Source organism: Vittaforma corneae, assembly GCF_000231115.1.
Source record: "Vittaforma corneae ATCC 50505 unplaced genomic scaffold supercont1.18, whole genome shotgun sequence".
In the NCBI taxonomy this organism is placed as follows: domain Eukaryota; kingdom Fungi; phylum Microsporidia; family Nosematidae; genus Vittaforma; species Vittaforma corneae.
Genome location: NW_006889851.1, coordinates 13,111 through 30,629, shown reverse-complemented (window position 1 = coordinate 30,629; position 17,519 = coordinate 13,111). Strand labels below are relative to the sequence as shown.

At 36.8% G+C, this 17,519-nt stretch overlaps 12 protein-coding genes across 12 annotated transcripts; 7 read left to right on the top strand and 5 right to left on the bottom strand.

Annotated features, from left to right (window-relative positions):
* Positions 1-244: 244 nt before the first annotated feature.
* Positions 245-2,131, top strand: VICG_01721 (uncharacterized protein; the record flags this gene model as incomplete). Its single annotated transcript, XM_007605104.1, has 1 exon — positions 245-2,131. One exon carries the CDS (start codon positions 245-247, stop codon positions 2,129-2,131), a length of 1,887 nt encoding a protein of 628 aa, XP_007605166.1.
* Positions 2,132-2,223: 92 nt separating this feature from the next.
* VICG_01720 (uncharacterized protein) lies at positions 2,224-2,937 on the top strand (the record flags this gene model as incomplete). Its single annotated transcript, XM_007605103.1, has 1 exon — positions 2,224-2,937. The coding sequence occupies one exon, from the start codon at positions 2,224-2,226 to the stop codon at positions 2,935-2,937; it is 714 nt and encodes a 237-aa protein (XP_007605165.1).
* Positions 2,938-3,062: 125 nt separating this feature from the next.
* Positions 3,063-4,229, bottom strand: VICG_01719 (uncharacterized protein; the record flags this gene model as incomplete). The annotated part of the gene is made up of 1 exon (XM_007605102.1): positions 3,063-4,229. One exon carries the CDS (start codon positions 4,227-4,229, stop codon positions 3,063-3,065), a length of 1,167 nt encoding a protein of 388 aa, XP_007605164.1.
* Positions 4,230-4,595: 366 nt separating this feature from the next.
* On the top strand, positions 4,596-5,366 carry VICG_01718 (myosin-3; the record flags this gene model as incomplete). The annotated part of the gene is made up of 1 exon (XM_007605101.1): positions 4,596-5,366. One exon carries the CDS (start codon positions 4,596-4,598, stop codon positions 5,364-5,366), a length of 771 nt encoding a protein of 256 aa, XP_007605163.1.
* Positions 5,367-5,386: 20 nt separating this feature from the next.
* Positions 5,387-9,292, top strand: VICG_01717 (uncharacterized protein; the record flags this gene model as incomplete). Its single annotated transcript, XM_007605100.1, has 1 exon — positions 5,387-9,292. One exon carries the CDS (start codon positions 5,387-5,389, stop codon positions 9,290-9,292), a length of 3,906 nt encoding a protein of 1,301 aa, XP_007605162.1.
* Positions 9,293-9,587: 295 nt separating this feature from the next.
* On the top strand, positions 9,588-10,628 carry VICG_01716 (uncharacterized protein; the record flags this gene model as incomplete). The annotated part of the gene is made up of 1 exon (XM_007605099.1): positions 9,588-10,628. The coding sequence occupies one exon, from the start codon at positions 9,588-9,590 to the stop codon at positions 10,626-10,628; it is 1,041 nt and encodes a 346-aa protein (XP_007605161.1).
* Positions 10,629-11,271: 643 nt separating this feature from the next.
* VICG_01715 (uncharacterized protein) lies at positions 11,272-12,474 on the bottom strand (the record flags this gene model as incomplete). Its single annotated transcript, XM_007605098.1, has 1 exon — positions 11,272-12,474. The coding sequence occupies one exon, from the start codon at positions 12,472-12,474 to the stop codon at positions 11,272-11,274; it is 1,203 nt and encodes a 400-aa protein (XP_007605160.1).
* A 216-nt stretch (positions 12,475-12,690) lies between these two features.
* On the bottom strand, positions 12,691-13,611 carry VICG_01714 (uncharacterized protein; the record flags this gene model as incomplete). The annotated part of the gene is made up of 1 exon (XM_007605097.1): positions 12,691-13,611. The coding sequence occupies one exon, from the start codon at positions 13,609-13,611 to the stop codon at positions 12,691-12,693; it is 921 nt and encodes a 306-aa protein (XP_007605159.1).
* Positions 13,612-13,743: 132 nt separating this feature from the next.
* On the top strand, positions 13,744-14,265 carry VICG_01713 (uncharacterized protein; the record flags this gene model as incomplete). Its single annotated transcript, XM_007605096.1, has 1 exon — positions 13,744-14,265. One exon carries the CDS (start codon positions 13,744-13,746, stop codon positions 14,263-14,265), a length of 522 nt encoding a protein of 173 aa, XP_007605158.1.
* Positions 14,266-14,690: 425 nt separating this feature from the next.
* VICG_01712 (uncharacterized protein) lies at positions 14,691-15,890 on the bottom strand (the record flags this gene model as incomplete). Its single annotated transcript, XM_007605095.1, has 1 exon — positions 14,691-15,890. The coding sequence occupies one exon, from the start codon at positions 15,888-15,890 to the stop codon at positions 14,691-14,693; it is 1,200 nt and encodes a 399-aa protein (XP_007605157.1).
* Positions 15,862-16,239, bottom strand: VICG_01711 (uncharacterized protein; the record flags this gene model as incomplete). The annotated part of the gene is made up of 1 exon (XM_007605094.1): positions 15,862-16,239. One exon carries the CDS (start codon positions 16,237-16,239, stop codon positions 15,862-15,864), a length of 378 nt encoding a protein of 125 aa, XP_007605156.1.
* Positions 16,240-16,639: 400 nt separating this feature from the next.
* VICG_01710 (uncharacterized protein) lies at positions 16,640-17,407 on the top strand (the record flags this gene model as incomplete). The annotated part of the gene is made up of 1 exon (XM_007605093.1): positions 16,640-17,407. The coding sequence occupies one exon, from the start codon at positions 16,640-16,642 to the stop codon at positions 17,405-17,407; it is 768 nt and encodes a 255-aa protein (XP_007605155.1).
* Between the last annotated feature and the right edge of the window lie 112 nt (positions 17,408-17,519).

Sequence of the window (17,519 nt, the reverse complement as noted above, 5' to 3'; positions counted from 1 at the left end):
CGGTTTTGTAGTGTGTAAAGATTACCAAAAGCTGTCCGGTCAATAGATCCTTGTACTTCAGCATTAAAGGGCTCCCTCTTATGAAGCAAAATGCATTTTCTGACCTTTCATTTTCTATCATCCATTTATAAATAAAACAAAGGGCAATTTAAGAATATTTTTAAGGAATATAAATGCTTTTACTTATCTTGTCCTGGCTTTGCAGCTCTCTCAACTTTGCGTAAATTTTTTCACCCACAAAATAATGCTCGCTCACGTCTTCAGACCTCCGGAATTCATTCCCTCTCCAGTCACTTCCCTATGCTCAAACAACAGGATCGTTGCCATATTTCGAAGAAACGGAATGCTTGAGCTCCATCATTCTTCTTCTCTTCAGAAATTTCTATTCTTTGAGATATCTGAGGAAATAGTCCAATCCGCCTTTCTTGATCTAAATACCGTTATATGTCTTTCTAAGACTGGCAGAGTTGTCATTTTTGATACTTCAAATCTAAATAGGACTGTTCTGGACTTAGATGCTACAAACATCAGTGTGGAGTGTCAGAAGATAGGCTATGCACCAAGATCCTTCTACTTTTCAAATTCGAGAAATGAAGTGTTTCATTACCAAGGCAACATTAATAATATCAGCAACAATAGCGTCGGGGATAGCATAGTTCAGATAGCCACAGTTACAAGCAAAATCTCCTCCTTACTAGCTGCATTCAGCTATATCCTTATTGGGACGTCAGATGGCTGGATAACAATATTACACAACAGTAAGGTTATAACCGAAATCGAAATTAAGACCACTCCTATTAAATTTGCTGGTATTAATGTCAGTTCATTTTGTGTTTGCGGTGAGAATGGACACATCTATCTTATAAATCCCATTTCCGAGATCGTTCTTGATAAATTTCATGTCAGAGAGCATCCTCTCAACGATCTAGTCATTTTAAATGATCAGGTTCATGTTTCGGGAGTCGATTCAAGAATCTTTTGTGCTAAAATTTTGAAGAACAAAATTGTAAAGGCTTTTCAGGGGGACCCACACAGCGCTGAAGTACTGTGCATGTGTGTTGATAATGGAAGAGTGTTGTCTGGAGGTGAAGACTGCACTGTTGTCATTAGTTCTACAGAGATTGACAAGTATACTTTTAGGATTTTATATGATTCGTCGGTACTGGCGGGAAGAACTAAGGAGTACTTCTATACTGCCTACAGTGCATCCTTAGACCTGTTCTCAATTTCAAATGATAAAGATACACACACTCCTCTTGATAGTGATGTTGTGAACTGTGATGGCAATGTAGATGCATCCAATTTATTTAACGATAGTGCCAATAAGCTTATTACTTTTAGGATCGATGAATCTGTTTTAGAAAATATCAATCAAAAGACCACCAAGTTCAACCACTTCCTGAGCATTAAGCAGAAAAACCATATAATTTCTGCTGATATACACTTTGATCAGCAATATGCCTGCATTTCAACATCCAAAAAGGCCATCTTGTACAGTCTGTTTACTGGCTCCAAGCTCCACATTGAAAATCTAAGAGAGTTTCCGCCTGCCAAGTGGGTGAGGTTCTCCTCTGGTTTTCTAGCTCTTCAGCACTTTGACTTCACAGTAACAGTACTGAATATAGATTCATTTGAGGAACACCATATGAAGTACGAGGATATTAATGAGAAAGTGGAAATATCAAACAATTACCTTGTATTTCCGGTCAAGGGCGAGATCTACAATCTCAGAACCCATGAGATGCATCCAATAAGCATTGGCACGCCAGTTGTCTCTCAATGCTTTAATGACCATATTGTCTACCTTGTGGAATCACCCGATGGATACTCAAAAAAGGTTATCAAAGATCACCAATGCATTGCTGAAGAGCCCATCTCTCTTCCACTTGTGAACAACCAGAATAGTACTTTGTTTAAAGATATTTTGTATATGGCTGGTGATAATGCATTTTCTAATGAAAAGTACATATTCTTACTACGGAATGGTGCTATCTCAACATATGAAATAGGGCTGTTAATACACAATATTGCTTTGTATAAAGACAGCATCGTGATTATTCAAAGTTCATATAAGACGCTGAGCAAGACGTTCAAGAAGAGTGTTTTCAAAGAGAAGTTTTCCAACAAATAACTCATACGTAAAATAATTTGTGCTTTTGAATATCGACTTTTGCTAAGACCCGCTGCCATACTTTGGTTGTTCTAGCAATCTTTTCCAACAGCATGTTGTGCTTTTATACTACTGTCAAATGCTCGTTGTTTATGCAGCTGGGATGGAGAATATTCATGTATAAAAAACAGATAAGGAACGAAAATGATGCATATTCGTACTGCAAAACAAGGTTGAGGGAGTACTCGGAAAGACTCTTCATTGATGACACATCGTCAAACAGCGAAAACGATTATGGCGAAATGCATGGATACAATAACGTGGACAGTCATGGTAAAGCATATGGGAATGGGCATAATAAAGTAGAATGTGTTTCTATTTTCACGTCTCCCTCGAAAACTATTGAGCTTTTGATAATCCACGATTGGATTGAAATAAGGCTGTTTGAGTGGGGGGAGAAAGGCACAGGCCTCATCATCTTGGAAAAGACTGGAGTTAAAGAAGTTAAATGCAAGACGGATGGTGGCGAAAAGACCGTGTCGTTTATATTATATAAAAACAGCTGTGTTACTAGCCAATTTAAGGTTGTCTTTTACAAGGAAGAGAACAAGCGAGTCTTTCTAGAATACTTGGCTAGCAGAGTGAAAGGCACCAATCTAGAAAGCAACAGCCTGAAGGACCTACCCCTGAAGAGCTTTATGGACCATATAAGTGTAGTTCAGTTCGTAAGTAGAATGAGTGAAATGAGCGGCGACAAGAAAAACGATATTAAATGCACCAGCATTGAAGATTTTGTAAAGGAGATGAACGTCTTGTCTGGTGCATAAATTTATATTGAATACGATTAGAGGCACTGCTATACTTGTTGAATTGAATAAACCGATGCTCTATGCCAACTCTATACACTCTTTTACTTTATACAAGCAGTTGCTATTTAATTATACTATTTATTTCACTTATTTCTTCCTATCCATCCCTTTATTCCCTTCACATTCTGCAAGTATCCCTCAAAAACCTCTGAGCACTCCACCAGAATGTTCTTCTCGCTCTCCTCAAAATCCTCAATGTTAAGAACAGGATACACAAAGCTGTACTCTTTGTCAATATTGACTATCTTTCCCAATCTTTTCATGAAGTCAAAATACTCTTTAAGACTGTCCATGACTGAACTTAAATCAAAGTCAGCCATTATTTCTCTTATCTCGCTCCTTGAGAGCTCCTTGTTCCACAGGGTACTACTATAATTGCTGGTGTATATATTGCCATTGGGACTACTGTCCTTGAACTGGGTCATTACAAACCGCCTTTTGAGCTCATTCATTTCTTCTTTTGAAAGGTCCTCACTTCCAACAATTGTTAGAAGTAGATTAGTGGCATTGACAGTTAGGTCAAAAGCTGAGGGTTTCGCAAAATAGAACCTGTCAAGCATAAAAGGAAGAAAAGCGTTGCTGATGCGTGTTCTATTCCTTTTACTGCTACTTGACTTGGCGTTACTTTTGGTAGTGGTATTGCTATGATTATTAGTGCCTGCATTGCTTGAATTAGCCGTTGCGAAGTTGTCTTTTAATTTGAGCATCTCTTTTATTTGCTCTTTCTCCATTTTAAATATAACATCTCTGTACTTTGAAAACAAAGGCTGGTAGGTATTCTCCATGTAATCTTCCCAGTTTCTATAGTCCTGCCTTTGCGATAGCTCCTTCTTATGTATTGTGCTATCAACATCGATCAGCAACTTAATCTTTTTTGTAAACTCAGGAATGTTATCGGATTCAACTCTTGAAGTTCCAACAATAAAGACAATGTTCTTGGTTTCCCACTCTTTTAGCTCTTTTATCTCCTTGGAGACTGTCTTGGGCTTAAATACATGAATGCTGTTGTCAGTGTTTGTAAATGGTATTTCAGCACTGTTGCTGGCTGGGTGATTGTAGCTACCTGTCTTGTCCGGATTAGTGCCAATTGAAACGTAGATGCTGTCATGTTTATCAGAAACGCCGTGGCTATCTGGAACCTTGTCAGCATTGGAGCTGCTAAATCTAGTCCTATTTTGGTTAGCATTGTCCAGATAGTGCTTTGATAGACTGACTCCAAATAACACTGGCAATACAATTCTACTATTCATCCTTGCATTGCTGTAACGTTTGTATTTAAACGACTGTGTTTCAAAATTGCTATTTCTGTTTTAAAATGAGATTTTCAATTAAAAATGCGTAAGATGGTGCATCTCTCTTTTTTACCAGCTACTGCCATATTGATAAATAACAAATCTAAATAATCTTTTGTTTGGTTGTTAATGTACACACATCAACTTGACAGCGCACGGCATAAACAAAAGTCCAACACATATAAGGAGCTGTCAAGCGTTAATGGCTGTAAACACACCTTAAATGATTGGTGCGATCGCTTATTTCATTTTGCATAATTAAACATTATTCTTTAATCTTTCTCTTTTTTGCTTATTTCAAAGCCCACCTCATTTCTACCCTCAATGACAACAGAGGAAGACTTGACTGTGGAAAACAAAAGATGGATATGGGTACCCTGTTCATACGAGCTGTACAAGCCTGCATATGTTGTAGGGGAGACATCTACACATGTAAAGACACAATCAAATGTTTTAGAATCCTTCAAGCAATCCGAAGTTTTTAAGATGAATCCAGCCAAGTTTGATATGGTCGAAGACCTAGCTCTACTGTCCCACCTCAATGAGCCCAGTGTCCTTCACAATCTTAAGAAAAGATATGAAGAGTCTTTTATTTACACCTACTCTGGTCTGTTTCTTATTTCCCTCAATCCTTACAGACAGTTAGGCATCTATACTGATGAAGTAAAAAAGAATATTACTTTGAAGAAGTATAGAGAAGCCGAGCCCCATATATTTGCAGTAGCCAACGAGGCTTACCGTTGTCTTCTCTCTAATAGAGAGAACCAGTCTATTCTGATTACTGGCGAAAGCGGTGCCGGGAAGACAGAAAACACCAAAAGAGTGATAGAATTTCTGTCAACTGTTGCCAGCGACAGCAGAAGTGGCAAGTCCATTGATACTCTTTTACTTTCAGCCAATCCTATCCTTGAAGCCTTTGGAAACGCCAAAACAGTAAAGAATGATAATAGTTCTAGGTTTGGTAAGTTTATTCAGCTAAAGTTCAAAGGGGGGAATATCTGTGGCGCTAGGATTGAAAAATACTATTGGAAAAATCCAGGGTTACTCATCAATGTCCTGGCGAAAGATCGTACCATATTTTCTATTATCTTCTGAGAGGTGGGTCTCCACATCTGTTGACTTCTCTGGGGCTAACAAGGGATCCAGAAGATTACGTATGTTTAAGGAACTCCTGTTTTGAAATCAAAGATGTTGATGATTCAAAAGAATTTGACAGGCTGAATGTTTGCTTTGAAAATCTTGGAATGACCGATCCATCAAGGTACTACAAAATAATAGCTGCCATTCTTCACTTAAGTAATATTGAGTTTGCCGAAAACGAGGATCAGGCATGCATAAATAATAGCTGTAATAAGGGTAATGTTAATCCTGTTGAAATGGCCTGTAAGCTGTTGAATATTTCCGTCACTGATTTTTTAAAAGAAGTGTTGCATCCTTCAATAAAAGCGGGCAATGAGACTGTAACGCATTCTCGTACAAAAGAGGAATGCCTTAAGGTCATTGAGGGTCTTATGAAAATGCTGTATGATTCTTTATTTGATAACCTGGTGTTTGAAATTAATTCTATCCTCGATATCTCTTCATCTGACTCCTTTATTGGAGTCTTGGACATTGCTGGCTTTGAAATATTCGAGAATAACTCTTTTGAACAGCTGTGTATAAACTACACTAATGAGAAGCTGCAGCAGTTCTTCAATCACCATATGTTTATCCTGGAGCAGGAAATATACAAGAATGAGTGCATAGACTGGAATTTCATTGATTTTGGTCTGGATTTAGAGCCTACTATCAGGCTTATTGAAAGCAACAATCCCATAGGAATATTATCATATTTGGATGAAGAATGTGTAATGCCCAAAGCCAGCGATGATACTCTTCTTAATAAGATTAAGGGAATACAGGGTGTGGAAAAGTGTCCATTTAAGAATACATTTAGAATTAAGCATTATGCTGGTCTTGTAGAATATGAAGTTAAGGACTGGCTTAACAAGAATAAGGACGTCCATTCAGAGAATCTTCACAAGCTAGCATCTTCTCATCTTCTTTCTACTCGCAATGACTCCAACATAAAAAAAGGTATTTTCAGAACAGTCAGTCAAAGTCATCGGGAAAATCTAAGAAGATTGATGGATCTATTGAGAAATACTAATCCTCACTTTGTAAGATGTATCCTTCCCAATTTAAATAAGAACAGTTCAGAATTCAACAAGAAACTTATTTTGGATCAGCTAAAATGCAATGGTGTATTAGAAGGAATTAGAATATCACGGCTTGGATATCCTTCAAGAATATCCTTCAAGGAATTCAATGAGAGGTATTTGATACTACTCAATGTAAATACAAATGTTATGAGTGATGATAACGTGAACATGGCTAATGAGCTTCTACTTATTCCAAAAAATCTGTCCAAGAGTATTCTTGAATCTATTGAAATTAATAGTAATGACTACAGAATAGGCAATACAATGGTTTTTTTAAGACAAGGAGTTCTAGCAGATATGGAGGACATGAGAGAAAGGCGAATATCCCGTCTTTCCAGAGTTGTCACGGGCATTCTCCTGCACAAAATTGAATTGAGGAGGAGTAATATAAACCAAGAAAGGCAGAAGGCTATCGTTCTTTTACAAAAGAATGCCAACATGACATATGAGCTATTGAAATGGAAGTGGTGGGCACTTTTTATCAAGATTAAGCCGTTGCTGGAAGTTCAGAAGAATGAAGAGAGCATCAGAGAAAAAGACGAGCAGATTAGAGCATATGCAGATCTTGTTGAAAGGGAAAGGAAGGAAAGGAAGAAGATGGAGGCATGTATTTCATCCCTGAATAACTCCGTAGAGGAGTTTAAAAAGACCAATGACCTTTCAAGACTAGCCTTGGATGAGAAGGAAGGTTTACTTGAAGGTCTAAGAAGGGAGAATACCGAGCTATTATCTAGTCTCGACAAACAATCTAAGAGCATCGAGTCCTTAAAGGATAAAGTAAGACAATGTGAAATTAAAGAAGAAAACCACTGTGCAGCGATAAAGGATCTAAATGCAGCGCTCGAACAGACAAACAAGGAACTAAAGAGTAAAGAGGAGACCATCTCAAATCTTGTCCAAAAGGGTGGGGATTTAAATTCAGTTTTGAAACTAAAGGAGAGTGAAATCAACGAAATATTAAAGAGCAAAGACGAATTGGAGAAGATGGTATGCGATATTAAGACAGAAAATGAGCTGGTCAAAGGGGAATGCTCAGCACACAAAAATACTATTTCAGCTTTGGAAGAGAAGATCAGTTGTCAGGACGATGTTATTCGAAAGACTAAAAATGAATTTGATGATGTTCAATTTGAAAATGAAAGCTTGCAGGGTGAAATTAGAAAGAAGGAGCACATAACCCAAGAAAACAATAGACAAATATCAGCATTAAAACAAGAATTGGAGTATTTCAAGGCTAAGACAAACACCCTCGAAAGCAGCCTATTGGCCAACCAGGAACAGGCAAAAAGTCTTGAATCTAAAATTGAAGAGCTTAAGTCTATTAAAAACGGAACCCAGGAAACTGTCGTGTCTTTGCACAAGCAGATCAAGACATTAAGCTTAAAATTGTCTAATCTCGAAAGCATAAACTCTGAACTAAGTAGAGAAAAGGATGAGATGTATGAGGAAAACCAAAGACTAGCAAAGGAAAAGATCGAGGCTCTGTGCCTAGTTGATTGCAGGGAGAATCAAGAGAGGAAGGCTCTGCAGCTAGAAATTCATAAATTAAGACTTGAGAATGAGAAGCTGCGCAGCGATATTGCCAATGGGTCATCTTCTCATGATGAAGGAATGGAGTCTATTCTTGACAAAATAAATCAGCAGTTAGAGAATGAGAAAAGTATAAAAAAACAGTATGAAAGAAAGGTAAATGAGCTCGAGACTGGAAATGCTATTCTAGAAAATAGGATTAGGGAGCTGAATCAACAACTTAAGGAGTCCGAAGAGAGTTGCATAAAAGTAGCATCAGAATTTACGCATAATTTTGTACCAAAGACTGATGTGATTAAGCTTAAGGAGGGTCTGGAAAGCGTCAGAAATGAGGCTAATTTGATTTCAGACCTTTTCCAGATAAAGTTTTTTGAGATTTTAGATTCTAAAAATCTGCAAATTGAAAGCCTGATTAATGAAATTTCTAGGCTTTCCAATGAATTATCCATTGCTAGATCTGAGAATGAGTCGCTAAAAGAGCATGAAAATGCCAACATGCTGTTAAAGAGGGAAATTGAAGATGTTCTCAAAAAGAATAGTCTTCTTAAGACTGAGATTGATGCTTTGACAGTGAATAACGAGAGTAGCTTGATTCAAATAGGAGAGCTAAAAGACCATATTGGTAAATTGCAAACACGCTTTGATGAAAGAGAAGACGAGATTGAAAGGATCAAAAGGGAATATAATAAAGAAATGGGTGAGATACTCCAAAAGAAGGAAGAATTAAAGAAGAATTTATGTAAGGTTCAGGAGCTGATTGGACATGAAATCACGGATGGGGAAGTGTCAAGGAAAATCAACTCAGCAGTAAAGCCATTTGCTGAAAGGGTTGAGGCCTTGAATAGGCAGTTGAATGAGGCAAATGTAAAGATAGCTGAGAAGGAAGCTGAGATAAGCAGATTATCAGAGATGATGCAGAAGCTTAGCAGTAATTTGGAAGGGGCCATAAATGCCCATGACAATCCCGTTAATTTAAGCAATGCCAGTAACAACAGCATTGATGGTGGTAATTTAATCAGAGAAAGACTAGTCAGCTCTTTTGTTGTAGACAAGGATGCATTAAAAACCATCGAACGAAAGAAGCTTCTAAGCTGTAACTGTGGGCTTTTAAATAAAGTCAAGGTTGTTGAAATTCAGAGGGAAAACAAAGAAGAGGTGGTGAGATTGATAAATGAAAACAACCTACTCAATTTAAAACTAAGACAGACCGAAAGGGTGGTCGAAGAGCAGAGTGCATTGGTGGAGAGCATGAGGGGATGCATTTCAATTCTCAAAAAGAAAAGTAAGTAAACACATTGCAATATTGAATTCCCCGTGGTTTTTATATTAAAATTGTTGTTAGGAGACGTGTTCTTCAGTTATTTTAATCTGAGAGATAATTATGATGTTTTTGACAGATCATAGTAAATTTTTGCACCGTGCTATCCGAAGATGTTCAGACCGTGTGTAGGGGTGTCATTGCTGTGTTCGAGTCCTGAATTTTAGTGTCTGATTCTTGGCTTGATTTGTCAATGTTTTACTAGAATAACCTTAATTCATTTCTGTCAAAAATTTTTAAATTGATCTAAAAATTTTATCTCTTATTATGTCAAGCACTCAGAATGGAATGCAGTCACAAGGCGATACAAACAGCATAGTTCCCAGTGGTTTCATATTGGACGACCTCGCTTCTTACGCTGCCTCGCTGCCTAATGTCGAATTGGGCATTTGTCTTATCTACGTTTTATTGGCCATTATCACTTGGTATATTGCCATCAACCATTTTAAATGGCAAATCAGCAATGGCAAGAATGCCTATTTCTACAGGCCATGTCCATGCTTTAAATCCTTAAGTGACACTATGATTACTAAGTTGGAATATATACTTATTGTAATCTTCAGGATAATTTCTACCTTCATGTGCTATATAATTTATATCCATCTCCGGGCAAAGTGCACAAGGATCGAGGACTGTGCTGTAGTATTGCTTGTTCCTTTTGTTAGCTTTAATGTAGCTTTGTGGCTAATGTTTATTAACTTTATTATAATCGGATTATATGCTTTCTTAAGATTCATAGTCAAGATTAGCTTTCCCATGGTCGGCTTTTGGGCATGCACGGTATTGGAGATGACAGCTGTAATCATGGAATGGATATTTGGAGCACATGGGTATTCGAATCTTTATATGAAGTGGGGTGTGATTGATGAGGGTGTTATTGGAACTCTATATTTGATTTACCTTATGAAACTGCCTGGTATTATCAAAGGCTCTCGTACTGCTGGGGATATGAATGTTAGCCCAAGTAAAACTGAACATGGTGTTTCCATGCAGCCTATTAGAAACCCTAATCCTGAACAGCAGCCTTTTCTAGAACACAGTATCAATGTGACTGGTAGTATCAGTAGTAATGTCAAGGTTGGTGGGAATAGCAAGCAACAGGATAGAACAAAAGGTGATACTTGCAGTCAGGCTAGCATAGCAGTCGAAGCAGAGGTTCATGTGAATAAATCAAGCGAAAATCTCAAAACCGATGCAAAAAGTTCAAATCCAGGCGCATTCACCAATCCCAACAATCAGTCAACGCGTAAAGTTCGTTTTGCATCTCAAAGTCAGGACTTTATTCATAGTAAACCTTTGAATAAATAATTTGAAGTATAGTTGACCCATCTATTTGAAATTCAGAATGGCTGATGCACAACTATTTAGTTCTTCTGTTCTGGTTTCTAAGCGGCATAAAATGTCAAAAGAATACTTTTATATTGGAAGACCTTATTCAGCCGTCTAGGAAATTAGCCAGGTATGAAGTTTGCCACACCATCGAAATCTATGCATCTTATAATCTTAAGACATCTTGTAAAGCTTAGACTTGTTAGCAGATGCAAAGCCACACTAATAAGTATGCTCGCTCTCAGTAGTATTCCCGAAGTTGGCCGCATGCTAAAATAGCTAGTAGAAATATTAGAAAATTTGAAATCAAAGACAAAAAGCAGAAACAGCTATTGGGACTTTGCATACATGAGAATAATCAACAATGAATTTAATCAAAGGCTTATTAATATAATGCCGGTATATCCAAATGTATCGATAATAAACTGTTTAGATCTAACACCGACTACTCTAAATATACAATTCTTTACGATTGAGACTGGTCACATCTTTTTATTTTTGACTATCTTCACAGTATTGCTCTCCCCGTTAGGAAAAGCTACGTGCAACTTAAATATCAGGGATTATTTAACCTATTTCATAAATAAGTTCTAACTTAACGAAAGCACATGAAATCAACTGTTTATTCTTTCAATGATAGGTTGTGTATCAAATCCTTAATCGCCGGCGTTAATATTTTCCTACTCAGTTCAACGTCAATCTCGTAATAATGCAAGCCCTTAAAATCCACGTGCTTAAAGTTGTGCTGGGCTGCTAATTTCTTTTCGAAAGGACAGCTAACCATTATTAAAAACCTCTTTTTACCTGCTTTTCTATTGACAAGTAGAAAATCTAGCCCATACTCTCTCTTGAATGCATGAAAAGCGGCCTCTAGGACCGAGCCTGCCTTGCTTTCTGAGCTTGTATTCACATTCTTGGCTTCTCTGTCCACCCACTCCTCGTAGCTATATTTAACTGTAGAATACCCAAAAACCATTCCATCCTTGTCGAACTTCTTAAAATCTTTCAAAAGTATTGTTTCATTGTCAAGATCCTTGTCATTTAACCTTACCTTTTTGATTGTTTTCACTATATTCACAATATCCTCTTTTTTGACATCGGCTGCTTTGATCAATTTTTTGAATTCTCCCCGATCAAAGTGTGAAGTTACCTTTCTGAATCTGTTTGTATCGAGCAGAATGGGTATCGCAAGCATCTTTGCAAGATGTCTACAAAACTGAATCTTATCGAAGTATTCGTTCTTAGGATTTTTAGTTGCTAATAAGGAGTGTCCAATAAACTTTGAAACTAGAGTGCAACAAGATCCAGCATCAATGTCTACATAGATTCTCCTGGCAAACAAGGAGGCTTCACTCAATGCATGATGATCAATGATCATATCAAGTTCACAATGCCTCAGCTCCTCTACTGGCTTATGATGATCGACTAAAATGAGCTTCATTTTCTTATCTTCAATTTTGTATGACTTGTCGCCTACTTTGAAGGAGGTTCCAACAATACGTGCAGGTAGTGAAAACCTGCCCTTTGGCCTTTCTAAAAAGATTAAGTCGTTGTTGGAAATCTTAAATATAGAACAAAGGTATTGCAAATCTCCTTTTGATTCAAAGACTGTTCTTGACATATTTACCACGGGAATCGCCTTTTCGTGTATTGCAACTGCAAGGGAACAGACAAAGGAATCTGGATCGCATGCTTCAGAGCCAATACTAATTATAACTTCATTGCTTTTAATTTGTTCTTTGCAGCCCTCGAGGTATTTTTTGATGAAGCAGGCTTTTTCAGATGCATTCTCACTACTGCTTTTCTTATCTTCTTTGCTTCCCATGGGTCTAAACATACTTACAAATATAAATACTATTTTTTACCTGAAACAAGATAAGCGTTTCAAAAATAGTAGGTGAATTTAACCTAGAATCACGATTAATTTTGAAGAGAAATTATAAATGACCGTTGATGTGGGCTGTTATATCAGTTTTTTCAATAAAACTATGTGTCCTATTTTAATAATAGATCGTAACACAAAACTTCTGTATAACGTTTTTCATACAAGCACAGCGGTGGTCCTCTTTAAATATTGATGGTAATTGATCTGCATTAAAAACAGCAATGTGATGATAAAATTAACGCATGCGCCAATAGCTATTGCCAGCATAGAGCCGTAAACCTTGAATTCTACGATTGGCATGTCCCACGTAATAAATGCGAAAGTTATTAGCGTGGTAGAATAAATCAAGAGAGGGATAGATTTTATTATAGCGGATACATACTTTAGATCAAGGATCTTTCTATCCTTTTTAAAGAAAAAGTATTGGATGTTCCTATTGATTAATATCACAAAGCATGCATCAGCCAGCATAACTACGATTGGGAGGTTTGTAACTGCTTTTTTCAATGTATTAATTGTTGTAATATTAGGTCTATAACTACTATAGAAAAGAATGCTAAAAGATAGCATCGATAGAAACAGTTTAACGAATTCAAAAACACAGAAAAGTTGGAATGGTATGTTGAACCTCACTCCATCATCACTCCATACCCTTTTGAGTTCACACATAAAATAAATAATAACGGTGATCACGAGAAAATGATTCAGGCATGAGGTATAAAGCTTAAGCACTTCTCCTAGGATTGTAAAAACAAATCCTACTGGCTCCAGCTCTGTGCTTGTTTCTCTAATACTACATATCCAAGAGGATATATTGATGTTTCCTAGTCCAATACCATCTCTAATCAAAAAGAAGATACTATATGCATAACTGTCATCTGTGGAAATATTGTCAAGAGCTTTGCTGCTGGTATTTTCCATCATTTTAGAAATATTCATAGCACAAGGGTCAGAAATTTTTAATCTTTTGACAGTTTTTGATGGATCAGAACTAAAAACATCATTTTTAGACTTAATTGGTAATTTTCTGTAATATGTAAACATTTTAAAGTCATACTTTAATAGCCCGGAGAGCATGGGACGGGTGCATCAATGTTGCTACTATATTGATCAAAGAAAATTGGCCAGAATGTCCAAAACACCATCAAACTGACTGTTGAATTTATTCCTACTTCTAGTTTTTTGCCAATAAAATTTTCATCCCAAGTAATGAGTAAAGACAACATCAAGCACAGCCGCAAAATGAGGCTTTGGAATCCAGCTGATAGAATTTCGGATGAGCCTTTGAAAGAAGGCGATGAATATTCTATCTGTGAGCAGTTTTTTAGAAAAACCAATAGCATCGAGAACGAAGTTGTTTACATTCCTGACATTTCAAAGGACTATGTTATGTCAGACGCCTATAGCTACGAGCCTTTTGATTTCTATGAATTCTGCAATAGAGACCATTGTGTTGAGACATTGAAATGTTTAAGATTGCGCATGCAAGTCTTTGAGCTTTTGGAGTATGCTAGGAATGAATCCTTTGCTATTGAATCCTTGGTTAAGAAATATCACGAAGAAACAGATGAGAAAACAAAGATAATGCTAAAGGAATTAGTAAAGGTAAAATCGAGTAACTTGAAGCTAGTCGATCAGGTCAGAGGAGGCATTGTTGAAATATTCCAATGTGCACAGGATGCAGGAGATTATTTGGATAAAATGTATAGACTGATTAAGAAAGATAAATGAGGACTTTAGAGTTCTATCCCCGCTAGATGGCTTAATCATACTGTGCTTGGGAGTTGTGTGTCTAAAAGAGCATGCAAGTGATTTCTTTTGAAGCGTTATTTACTCAAAAATGTAATAAATTAGTATTATGGAAATCTATCATTGTTAGTTAGTCTTGCCATAGGAAGATTGCTGATTACAGCATGTATAGAAAATAAAAGGTTGAACGGCTAGCCTACTTTGCTTTAGCATAATAGTAAGCAATGCTTTTTCCAGATATGTGTTAAAAGATGTGCTTATCTTAAAATCAATCAATCTTTAATAATTTTGAAATTTTGCAGCAAATCCTCAAGAATGCTGTCATAAAGTAAAATGCAACTAGGCAAAGTAGTAAATAGAAATGCTAAGACATTGTTGAACGATGTTAAAAATATTTTCTGCTTTATTTAGTTCAGAGAGTTCATATAATCAAATATTGACAAAGGGGCCTTGCCTCGCGTCTTTTCTACTATCTTCTTCTTGTCTTTCTCATCCAAAGTGCCTTGAAGCATCTGTGCAAACATTGGATTCGCCATAAGCTTTTTCATCATCGAGCTCATCTGCCGGAAGTTGCCTAACATTTCTGAAACTAGGTCCCTATGCGTGCCAGATCCACGCGCCACTCGATCTATCCTGCTTGGTTCCTTTAAGAACACATCTCCATTTGACTCAAGTTCTTTCCTGGTCATTGAATCAAACATGTGCATTATCCGTTTAAACTTGCTCTCGTCGGGTATGGCCATATTACCTAGTCCAGGTATCATCTCAAGCATTTTAGAGATGGGCCCCAGCGACACAATTTGGGTGTAAATGTTTTTGAAATCAATCAATCGGAACTTCCCCGTTGTCAGTTTTTCTATAACATCCTCCTTATCAATCTCAATTGATGACAGCCTTTCAATAAGCCCGTCAATATCACCCATACCTAGCATTTTCCCTACAAATCTTCTGGCATTAAATTTTTCAATATCGTCCATTCCTTCACCAGTTCCAACAAACTCAATGGGGCACTGCGTAGTTGCTACTGAGCTCAGTGCCCCTCCGGCTTTTGATGCTCCGTCTATTTTAGTTAGTATTATTCCACCAACCTTAACTGCATTCTTAAACCCTGCTGCTTGTTCCTCGGCCGACTGTCCTATCCCCGCATCCATCACAAAAACAATATTATCAGGGCAAATGGCATCGACAAGGTCCCTCATTTCAGCAAACAAGGCCTCTTCCTGCGTATGTCTTCCACTCGTGTCAACCAATATTAGTTCAAAATCATTCTTTCTAAATTTAGAAACACCCTCTTTGGCCACTTTTACCGGATCAGGATCGGGGGACCCAAAATATGGAATTCCTATCTTAGATGCATTCTGCTTTATCTGATCAAAAGCTCCTGCTCTAAACGTGTCTGCACATACAATCCCGACTCTAAATCCTTTCTTTTTGTAAAAATTTGCATACTTGCATATCGAAGTTGTTTTTCCACAACCTTGTAGTCCCACAAACACTACAACATTGCTTTTTTCCTTTTGTATTTCGTATGGCTTGCTGCCTGGATCAAGAAACCTCACAAGAGTTTCAAAAAATATTCTATGCACCACTTTTTGCCTTGTTAGCATTGCTGTCTATTTTCTCTTTCTCAATCTGTTCCTTTATCTGCAAACGAAAGCGCGACACCAGCTCCGGATTGGCATTTGACCTAATCAGGGAAGTGCATATCTCCTTTAAAGAGTTCTCAACTGTTTCGTCGTTTACTTGGCCTTTAAATAGTTTTTGTAGTGTTGCGTTTATGGAGCTTCCAAGCTCTGTTATCATGGGGCCTGATTGTAAAATATCAAAAATACAACAAAGAAGATGAGCCGTATCATAACCGAGAATGATGGTTCTAAACTTGCCTGTTATATTGTCATTCACACTCTCATAGAAATCTAAAACCAAATTGAATTTCATTACAGAAGCTACCAGCATTATCTTTTGGGTAGTGTAATAGATTAATTAAAGTATAAACATAGCAATCACATCAAATAGATTGAGACTAAGTCATGGTTATGATTGTCTATTAACAATTGAGAGTATTATTGATATACATGTTAGCTTGCCTCAGTATTTCTGTTTCTAATTAAGTGTCAAGTTCATTGATGGAGTTCTTGGAATTTGATGAAGCATACAAACAGTTTCATTGATGAGCTGTAGTTTAATAGATCATCAACTTTAGAAAATGGTGTATCACAACACATAAAGACAGATATTCGATTTACTTACAACCTCTTAGATAGTCTTTATTAACACTAAGTGTAAGAATTTTTTGTTTTTGTATTTTTATGATATTTTTTATAATGTAAAATTTTGTGTGATTGACCCCAAAAATATGAATAACATTATGGAAAAGTTAGATGATTTATATAATATGGCTACTGACTATAGTGGCGCAGTTATACCAGAAAATGTACTGACAGTGTTAGAAAATATGTCTCTTGGTCCGTTAATGGCAGGAATGTACAAGTTTTTCAATTGCAGCGCAGGACTGGATCTGTATCTTGGTGTTTTATGCACTGTGGTTCTACTGGCTTATTTAATGATCAATCGTGGCAATTATGATCAGTATAAACCCTTCTTTATTACAGGATACTGTCTTTTGTTTGCCAAAATTGCATTCTATGCATACGCATGCATCAAAATGTCAGATCTCATTGCTGAAAAATACCCAATCTTTTATGTGGGGATGAAATACTGCAATCCTTTATACATATATGGACCCACGATTTTGCTTGTTGAATTGCTGGTGTTAGGATTTTTACAAGACCTGCTTTTTCGTAGTAAAGAGGATGGGACAAGAAGATTTGCAACTCTGTTTAAGTGGTTCTTTATGATCCTTCGTATTATAACTAATGTGGGATTTTATCATCTTCTCTTGCCATTGCTATTCAGAATTCATTACAGCGAAAGAATTGCTATTATGATGGTAATTGGAATGCAATTACTCATTTTCTATGTCCTACCATTCGTCGTTTATTCCTTAATAGTTCTAATTTCCTTCCTTTTGACATCTAATAATGCAATAATGGTTAACGAAAACCGAGAACACCAAAATCCAGATCTTCAAATTATACGTTTTATAAGTAAATTTTTGGTTTAATTAACTTACTTAACGTGTATCAAATTGTACTAATATTGTATTATAAGTTATTGAAAAAGCTTAAACAAGCATGTTTAATTAACATTGACTGCCATCGTCGCAATTTGACTTT